Source organism: Punica granatum, chromosome 3 (genome assembly GCF_007655135.1).
Source record: "Punica granatum isolate Tunisia-2019 chromosome 3, ASM765513v2, whole genome shotgun sequence".
NCBI classification, from domain to species: Eukaryota; Viridiplantae; Streptophyta; class Magnoliopsida; order Myrtales; family Lythraceae; genus Punica; species Punica granatum.
This window is the reverse complement of record NC_045129.1, coordinates 27537173-27547280: the sequence shown is the minus strand read 5'-3', so window position 1 is coordinate 27547280 and position 10108 is coordinate 27537173. Positions and strand designations below refer to the sequence as shown.

At 34.2% G+C, this 10108-nt stretch overlaps 1 protein-coding gene and 1 long non-coding RNA gene across 2 annotated transcripts; one reads left to right on the top strand and one right to left on the bottom strand.

Moving 5' to 3' along the window:
- Nucleotides 1-2766: 2766 nt before the first annotated feature.
- On the top strand, nucleotides 2767-4816 carry LOC116201938. Its single transcript, XR_004155964.1, has 2 exons — nucleotides 2767-3356; nucleotides 3474-4816. It is a non-coding gene; the product is annotated as an uncharacterized LOC116201938 (long non-coding RNA).
- Nucleotides 4817-5245: 429 nt separating this feature from the next.
- LOC116202054 (MLP-like protein 328) lies at nucleotides 5246-8596 on the bottom strand. Its single transcript, XM_031533567.1, has 3 exons — nucleotides 8329-8596; nucleotides 5801-5894; nucleotides 5246-5683 (listed from the first exon to the last, which is right to left on the bottom strand). Exons 1-3 carry the CDS (start codon nucleotides 8513-8515, stop codon nucleotides 5506-5508), a joined length of 459 nt encoding a protein of 152 aa, XP_031389427.1. The 5' UTR covers nucleotides 8516-8596; the 3' UTR covers nucleotides 5246-5505.
- Nucleotides 8597-10108: the final 1512 nt, after the last annotated feature.

Here is a 10108-nt window from a genome sequence, read left to right as displayed (position 1 = left end):
AAAATAATTTTATATTTACATAATTCTTTATGTGCGATGTAGTTGCTATATAATCCTAAAGAGAGTTTATTTGCTTTGTCTACTAAAAAAAGTTACATCATCCTTTTTTGTTAAATAGCTACATAATCTTTTAGTTGCTTATTTGCTTTGTCTATTATATAATTCTATGGAGAGCTACATAATCTTTTAGTTCTGTGGATAAATGTGATTCGATTAATCCATGTCGACATTTATTTGTTTTGTGTGATTGTGAATGGGATCTTTTCAATTTTAGTTATTTATTTCATTTATTGTGCTTGAAGAGAAAAAAAAAATTACAGATTCTAACAGGGTACTTGGAACCTGTAGTATAATTCAGGTTCCGGGTAGGTTCTGATTCCAGGTTCCAATAGGGTAAGGTCCGAGTCTAAAATCTTGGAACATATCCATTATAGGATAGGATCCGAGTATCATAAAAAAAAAAAAAGAGTACTCGGACCTACACACCCCTAATCTCAAACCCCTCTGGCGTATCTCAGATTTGTGATCAAGTGCTTCACTCTTGGAGCCCAGCACCTTTCGATCATTCGACTATGCCTCTGGGTTCAACCCCTCTGACAAATGATTTATTTATTGTTTTTGGTGGAACGAGAAGGTTGGCACGCAGAGAAGAACAACAGGGTAATTTACTACTACTTTAAGAACCTAATTTATAGCATCAGAACTCCGTTTTAGATCCTCAGAGCATCATCCTGCGTTTTTTGTGCGAAGTTCTCGATCATTATTTTAGATCTTTTCATTTCAAGCTTACTTGTGTTAAAGCTGTTAATCTATTGAACCCGTATGACTATTGCATGAACGATCGTGAGAACTGGAAAACATGCTGATCTCACACTGCTTTCGCATGAAAAAAGATAAGGTGTGCTCCTGATGCATGATGCATGTGGTTTCAACATTCAACCTCTTTGATGAGCTTGTAAAGAAATATTCTTCAATCTTCTAAGAGATATGGCATGTCATGATGGGACATATAAGTCAGAATTCATGCTCTATTACTGGCTTGTTTGGTTTGTAAATGTGATTTTAAAATTACAACTTTAACCTAATTCTACCCACAATAAAACAAAATAACTCATATAAAGTCAAAGAGTGGGTCCCATTTATATCACTTCTTTTTCACAACAAAACAAAATAATTCATACAAAGTCAAATGATGGGTCCTATTTATACTACTCTTTTTTAAAATCAAAATCTGATTTTAAAATCCTATTTTAAAAACAAACGCAGCATACTGTCTTCATTTTTAGGCTTACTTACAAATGATCAACCTTTGTTGAAATGTCAAATTTCAAAGTTTACATTGATTTTTCAGCTATTGAATATGATATGCTATTTGGTCTGATAAGAATTAATTCGTGGATCTTGACCTACATATACTTTCGGAAATTGCCTCGCTTGGTGGCTAAAGCCTTATCAGTTGAGGCAAGACTTCATTGTTTGTCGATATTTGCAACTATTATTATTTATATAGTTTATGTTAAAATTTTTGTTTTCAAATTAACATTAATTTTCTCATTTTTTGTCATCTTTTATTTTCGTAAAATTTTTCTAATTGTAGATAATTACGCACGAATTTTCCATCCATAGTTTCTTTTATTTTTTTAACATAAAAAGGAGTTATTTTCTGAAATTGAGTTGGTTTTTTATCCATAACGATTTCAAAATTGCAGACAGAAAAATTATGATAGTAATCTGTTAATATATTTTTTAACATGCAAAATTACAAATGGAATTACGGATGGAGTTAGTCTGTAATTCCATCCAATAATTTTGAAAGAATTATGGACGGGATTTTAATCTATAACATTTCACAGAATAACAGGCAGAGTTTCCATCTGTAATTCGGCCCAAATTTTGATGAACAATGACAATCTGTAAATTCCGCCTGTAATAGGCAACTTTCTTGTCATATCCGTTGCATATTGAATGTTTTAGATCTTAGCTTCTCCTTTTCTGTGATCTCGAATTGGTAGTTATAATATATTTAGTGGCGAGTGTTCTTGGAAACTACTGTGGTTGCAAACTGTTGAATTAGATCCTAATAGTTTATCTTGTAAAAATAATTCTTGTATTGTTACATTAGGACTATCAACTTAATTATGATTTTGATCCCTCAAGTAAGCATGGCTTAGTAGATATAAAACTGCTAAACAATAAAAGTGTTTGGCCTGTCAATCCATGGAAGTAGCTTATGGAGTTGGAAACGACTGCTTGAACTCTGTGATGTTTCAAGGCCCTTCATGAGTCATAAAAATGGGAAATGGGAAAGAGAAATATTTTCCAACTATAGGGAGATAACTAGATGGGAACTAATTCATCAATTAATTTTAGGGAGAGGGTTTCACTTCTTTTCCTCGATTGCTCCTCTTGGCAAGCATGGTTGTGGTTGTATACCTGAAGCTCTGCAAGTTTAGGGGTAGCTTGAGATACTGTTTTATGGAACCTCGAGCGATAATCCACTTTAGCTAGAGCCTCGCAGGATATTAGGCCAAGAGAGTACTATTTTACTCGGCATATGTTAATTTGTTTTCTTGGCATATTCCTTAATTATCCGTCCCATGCTACTAGCAATGCACTCTACAAATTGAGTTGTTTAATTGGAAATAGCAAATGTGATTGCTGCGTCTTGCATGGTCAATCAAGCAATATCTCTCTCTCTCTCGAGGGTAAGCCAATATGATCATGACATTTTAGGTGCTTGAGATGCGATGGATGCGACTTCCAGTCCTGGGAAACTCGAAAAGTACAAACCTTACGGAAAGTCCATAAAAAAAGTGGTGCAAGATTGCTGGTGGGTTACAGGGGTGTGCACGAATACCGGGTATACCCGGAACCGGTCGGAACCTATCCGTTAGGGTAGGATTCGGGTAACTCGTATTGAAAATAGAGTAGGGTCTGGATATCAAAATAAGGAACCAGTGGAATCCGGTTCCGGTTCCAACCTGCAGGATACTCAGAACCGGAACCGGAACCGGTATCCGGAACCGGATGCTAATTACTAAAAAAAAAAAAAAAGGAAAGGTAAAGTTAGTCTGTAATGTCGAGAAGAATCAGAAGATTGAAGACACGAGACAAGAAGGAAGAGCGAAGAGGAACCCTAAATCGCAAATCGTGTCCGACTCTAGCTCCTCTCGTCTCCGACTCTCCACTCCAGCTCCTCTCCGTCGGTCGCATCTCGTCTCCGACTCTCCACTCTGGCTCTCTTTCCCGCTGAGCTTCTTTTCTGCTCCAAATCCGTCGCTCTCGACTCCGATTCTCCACTCCGGCTCCTCTCTGTCGCTCTCGTCTCCGACTCTCCTTCAAGCTCCGTTTCCCCGGTGAGATTTTCTTCTGGACTCCACTGCTCACCTAGGCATAGAAATTGCTGACGATCTTTCTTAGTTACTTCACTCGGAAGAAATAGAAATAATTGTTACTGCTTCTACACTTGTCAGAATGAGTCAATCTGCAAGAGCCGCAGAAAAAGAATCGGAACAAACAAGCAGGTCAACGAAAATCAAACTGGAGTTTTAGGATGAACGGAAAAGGGGAAACATCAACAGAGAGATAATGCAAAGCTGAGCTTAGCTGTGATTGAAACTAGACAGGGTATTGATGAAAGATGAGAGAAGACATGGGTGGTGATTTTCTTTTGAAATTCTTGCTGGTAAAATCTTCAGTACTCCCTGACTCCCAAGTCCCAATGAAAAATGGCCCTTCTCCCCCGCAGATGAACATGGACCTCTCAGTTGCTGACGGGCATCTCTGTAACATGGGAAAGATGATAGAAGAAATGGAGAGTAAGCTGAGAAATTCGTTGGATCAGGTTAGACCAAGTCATAGTCTACGAACATAACACCTTCATCCCCCCCCCCATTTTCCACCCTAAGAGACTATTCTTTGTTATATATCTGTCTCATGAACTTCGTATTTTGGCTGAACGTCTCATGAACTTTTTAACCTTGTATTACTATATTTTAGGATAATTTCCCTCATTTTCCTGAACTGTGTTTGACGAAGCCCCCAGCTCCTTTTGCTGCTCTGTTTTCTCTCGTCTGGACTCCACTTTGATGATAAAAGTTTTCCTTGTTTTTTCTTGCACTGGAATTGCTACTCAAAGTTTGTAGAGAATCATCTTATGGCCAATCTACTCAAAGTTTGTTAAGAACAATTTTGTGTAAATTTTATTTAAGTGCAAATGCAGAGATTTGTAATTTTACAAATCCATTAACAGTATGATCACCTTTAATGCCAATGAACCGAGTATTTGAATTGCTCATGAATTTATTACTCATCAATTCCGGCAACCGTGCTATCCAATATCAGTTGATTACAACACATTTTGAGTTTACGTAAATTGAAAGCTGTTATTATCATCATATGTGAGACTGTACAGTGTGATATTCACGACATGTGTATGGTACAAGATAACATGCTTTATTATATGTATACAAGATAACTGCAGTCTGCTGATAACATGTGTATGGAAAATAACATTGTATATTTATATGTGTCAATATATTTCTGGTATGTATGCATCTATCTGTTGCTGCGCCAACACATCTGGCGATCTCTCTGTGCTTAGACCGTTTGGTCACTTTCCAACCATATATCAGCAGACTGTAGACATCAATATATAGGCAGCGATTGATATGATTATTTGCTTAATTATTTATTGCAGATGGAAATATTACATTTTGTTGTGTAAAATCGTATTATAGATATTTAGTTTTGTGGATGGATTAATGAGACATTATTTTTTATTGTTGTGGATTAATCTAAATTTATGCCGATATTATATTTGCCGTGATTACTGATTATGGGTAGGATATTTTCGGTTTTATTTAGCGATACAAAAAAAATTACAGGTTTCAATAGGGTACCTGGAACCTGTGGTATAATACAGGTTCCGGGTAGGTTCCGGTTACATGATTTAACAGGGTAGGGTCCGGTTCCAAAATATTGGAACCGGTCCCTTACAGGGTAGGGTCCGGGTATCAAGAAAAAAACAGGGTACTTGGAACTGATCACCCCTAGTGGGTTATCCACTCCCGAGTCGTCGCTTTGCATTTAATTACTAAATTGATGATGGGAGCGTGTTCAAGAAAAACTTCCAATGACCAACTGGAGATTCGTTTGAACGACTGTAGTATACTTCACAGTGGAAGGGAGGAAAATCTGGGGCAACTTCACCTCAAGAGAAAAGGCAAGCAACAATATTTTCGAATTTAATTAAATCAAAAATTTGTCACGTAAATTTCCTCTCTTATTTTAGACCCGCAATTTGTTGTGCTCCCAGACCACATACGTATTACAGCTTTATTCAATAATACATCATCCGAATACGCACGTTTTGCCTTGCATACTTACCGGCCTACTCAAACTAGCATTCCATAGCATAACATCAAAGCGAGCACAATATGAAACTGAATCATATATTATGGCCTGGGCCTCCATGGCTATTACAGGAGAAGATATTACGACAGCTTATTGCGCCTGGGCAACAAGGTGTTCATCTATGTCTTTGACGATGCCCATGGCAAACTGCATGTAGTCGTGGGGATCCGGTACATTCACACTATGTTTTTCCACATTAATTGCAATCTTCGCCACGGCGTGGTCCTCCTTCGGTACTATTTGTATAATCAGTTTATAATTCTTGTACCTGAAGAAATGAAAATTCAATATGAATTTTCCCAGTTGCGCCTAATTAAGAAACTATCCTTGTTAATGGTCAAAGAAGTTAACGATAAGCACCCTTGAGGATTCATCATCAATCTACCTTTCAAGAACGTGACCGTCAACAGCGACTAAAGTCACCGTCTTGGTCTCATCATCCACTTCGATCTTCTCCTTGAACGTCTCCTTCTTTCCATCTATGTATTTAATCATTGATGGAGAGAACAATAAACGTGACAGTTGTTTCCCTTATAAATATAGTAGGAGCAATGCCACGCTTCACCACGGTATAGTGGTTACAATGCACATATATTATATATTTGTGTTATTATTTCTAGTATTATTATATTAATTTGTTTTTTCGTTTAATATCATTATGTCATATAAAGCACGAAATATTAAATCTGCCTGAAACCAAAAGCTAAGTCAACACTTTCAATTAGTTTTAAGTATGATACTTTAGTTTATTAATAAATAAAATTTCTGATGATTGGATAACATATGAAAGATTTACATATCTATATATATGTTTATATATATTAACAATATTTGAATACTAAAAATATTTAAAATTTGTATTTAAATATTGGGATGGAAATCTATTTAAACTAATTTAATTTTCTAACTATGCTTTATATATTTAGAGGTAGAAGGATTTAAATAGAGAAAATAGATTATTAGAAAAGAGAAAGAGAGAAGAAAGGAACTATATACTTTTGTATTAAGCATATTATTTATGTACTTGTATCATTATTTCTTGAATACACTACTATATAATAATATTTTTGAGCAACATTTATGCTATGGTATAAAATGTCAAATTTTACTTTCATAATATTAGCCCAAAATAGATGCTTGAGTTCATCAATAAATTATATGAAACTAATTGATTTTATTAGTTATGAACTTTTTTAAAAATATATATGTAGAAAGAAGGATTTAGTGATGAGAAATTTTGATTAAAAGGAAAGAAAATATAGAAGAAAGAATTGCAAAATTAGTTAGAGCCTAAGACATCGTAATTGAAAAATATTATAACACTCTAATAGTACCAAACTCATTGTTTCATTTTTCACTAATTTTATATAAAAAAAGTTACGATAATATCATTTTGGAAAAAATAAATATGCATGTGAGTATTAAAATGATATTCAACTTTATTTTTCAAGATATGATATGTTTAGTTAAATTTATATGTAGCTAAGATATGTTAAGTTTGAAATTCTTTTTTGAGAATGTGTGAAGAAATCAAAAGAAGGAAGAAAGATGAAAAATTATTCAAAGCTTGTAGAAAAAAGTTAAAAATGAGGGGAAAGGGTAAAAAAATTGTTTAAAAAAGGCTAAGATATGTGAAATTAGATTTGTTTTTTGAAGGATGTGTGAAGAAATAAAAAGGGGGGACAAAAATGAAAAAGCACTTAAACTTTATAGAGAAATGTTAAAAATGGGAAAACAAGGGGCAAAATTGAAAATAAAAGGAAAATGAAGGACAGCTGTTTAAACAACAGTTTTAGAATCTAGTAAGATATATACTTTGAATGGTCCCCCAATGAGTCTATATGTAATTATTCCGTTATAGACATTAGTCGATGCTCAACCGGATCAAATATTTTTATAACGTGACATTTCTTTTGAGATGATATGAGAATTTTGAGCTAAAAATGAATTGAAAGCTATTGTTTATGAGTTCTTGTGAAAAATTCTAAATACTTAAATTGAAGTATTAAACACTTGAATTAAAGTACTAAAAAAGCTTAAACTAAAAGTACAAAACGTGTTATTGCCACTTAAAGTTACTATAGACGAGCCCTCATAAATTCCTACTCAAACAAATTTTGCGCTGGTACTTTATCATGAAAAGGTTGTGTTATAGTTCATATACACGATATCATGTCAGAACACATATGAACATTTGATAAATGAAAACAATATGTCATTTTCCTAGCAAACTCATTGCGAGCAACAAATTCATGCTAGTACCAATTTTCCATATTACAGAAGTATCAAAGATTAATATACTCATCATCAATTCAAAGTAAGAACAGTATTTCCCAATAAGCAACAGTACTATGGTGGAGCTTTTTTTTATAGGTAGATTAGGGGCAGAGCCTGAATACAAAGAACTCAAATAGACACGAAACGGGGTAAGGTGGCCCCTGCAATATCGCCTAACAGTAGTGAGAGCACCCCGTTAGATACAATTTATTTATTATATTATTCACTTGATTAAGAAATTTGAGATTGCTCTCTCCTTTATAGCCAATAACCAAAAGTGTTTTCCATGATGTATATGGAGAAGGAAAAAAAGGACGTTCAAGTGAAAACATTCAGAAAGCTAGCATACTTAAGTTCCAGAAAAAAAAAAATTTCAGAAAATTTGGAGAGAGGTAAGGGCATAAAGTGAAAAGGGTACCTATGCTAAAATGGATATGTTATTATAGTGAATAAATAAATCACGTTATATATAATTATAGACTATCCACTTAAAGCTAGCATAATCTTTCAATTACATCGCACATAATGGTTTAGCAAGAAACCTTCGAATGCGACATGTATGTGCCATCAATAGACTTCTAACACCAAAGAGACACAATGACACCCAATTTCGTGATAATATATAATGATCAATACCGATGGTGTAAGTCCAGAGCTTGACAGAGCCAGGGGTTTCCCAGTCGCCCTCGTGCACTTCAATGGCATGGATCTTGTCGGACGAAGCATCGGGAGCGTGGTGGATCTCACTTTTCAGACGCTTGTAGAGCTTGTCCACGGTGGACTTGAGCTCCAACTCAGCCTCCAGCTTCCCCTCAATTCCCATTTCTTATATGTTTTTACTATTCTAGATCTCTTTGAACAGTAATTAAAGTTTGATGGGTGATGAAATGGGCTCCCATTTGCCCGGCCTTTTTATACAGAAGGAAGACGGGCAATGCCCCGCTCGTTCTAAATGTGTGTATAAATTTGATTTTCTCTGTCCTATTCTGACTGGATGACTGAACTAATGTTAATCGACATTGAAGCACGTACCACGTGATGCATTCAATGACATTTATGATTAATAACAAGAAGTACCTACTCGATATGGGGAATCTATATTTGTGTGTTATAAATGAGGATCAGATGGGAACTAGTGTAAATCATTGAAGCACGTACCATGTGATGCATTCAATGATATTTATGATGTATAAAGACATCTACCTACTCGATATGGGGAATCTATATTTGTGTGTTATAAATGAGGATCAGATGTTATTTCAAAGTAGATGTGGAATAATCTCCTCATTGGAAGATATAAGATATAATAGCAGCGTATAATGTTGGACTGATGGACAAATTCATTAAAGTTTAATTTGAAGAAGAATGGTCCATATAATGATATGTATCCATAGTATCTAAAATTATTCTTTTAAGATATTCCAATTCTACAGTGATATATATCTTGGATACATCAGATAATAAGTCCACAACTTTTTTGGAATTCTAATGAGACTTTTGGAGAGATACATAAGTATATCATCTATAATGAAAAAAACCAAAAAAAGTAGAAACACCAATTGGTCAGTTCGGAATTGACAAATCACTGCGAGACGCATTGATCAATTCCAAGTTCATTAAGTGCAGCGTGATGTCCTTGCGTTAGATTTTACTTTCAGTATTTGGTTATTTTATTATAAAATCTAATAATTTATTATGTGATATTATTGTTTACATGCTTAAATATACTTTTTCCATGATTGAATAAATTATCCATGCATTACTATTGTTTAATCGATGGCGAGAAATGTAAAGTGATTAAATAATTTGCGTTTATCAATGGAAATTATTTTAAAAAGATACTTATATCTATACGTCAACCAAAAGCAAAAACTATAAACGCCCGTGCGACTCACATTACGATCCTAGTCTATTATATATATTATTTTAGACTCTTGCGAAAGGACCTTCGATCATGAACTAAGGGGAAACTAGTAGAAGCCTCTCGTTGAACGAATGGAGAATGCATTTGTGGTCTATAATTTTCATTAATATCTCAAATTGAATTCTTGAATATTGATATAATAAAAACATATTAAAAATCTTCATCTCGTTTCTAGTGTGTCATTTATTATGTAATGAATTCATCTTGTCTCAATAATCATGTAATGCATTAATATAAAGAATGCGAAAGGACCTTCAATCATGAACTAAGAGGAAGCTAATAGAAGCCTCTCGTCGGACGAACAGTGAGTTCTCATGGCAAGAGTCTAATATATATATATATAATAGACAAATATCTCTTTAATTTTAATCTTTTAAAATATAAATATATGTATCTATTCATATAATTTAAATCATCCACGCTTATCGTAATTTTATAAATGCACATTTTCATCTATAAATATCTCTAATGAAATATAACAATAAAAAGACC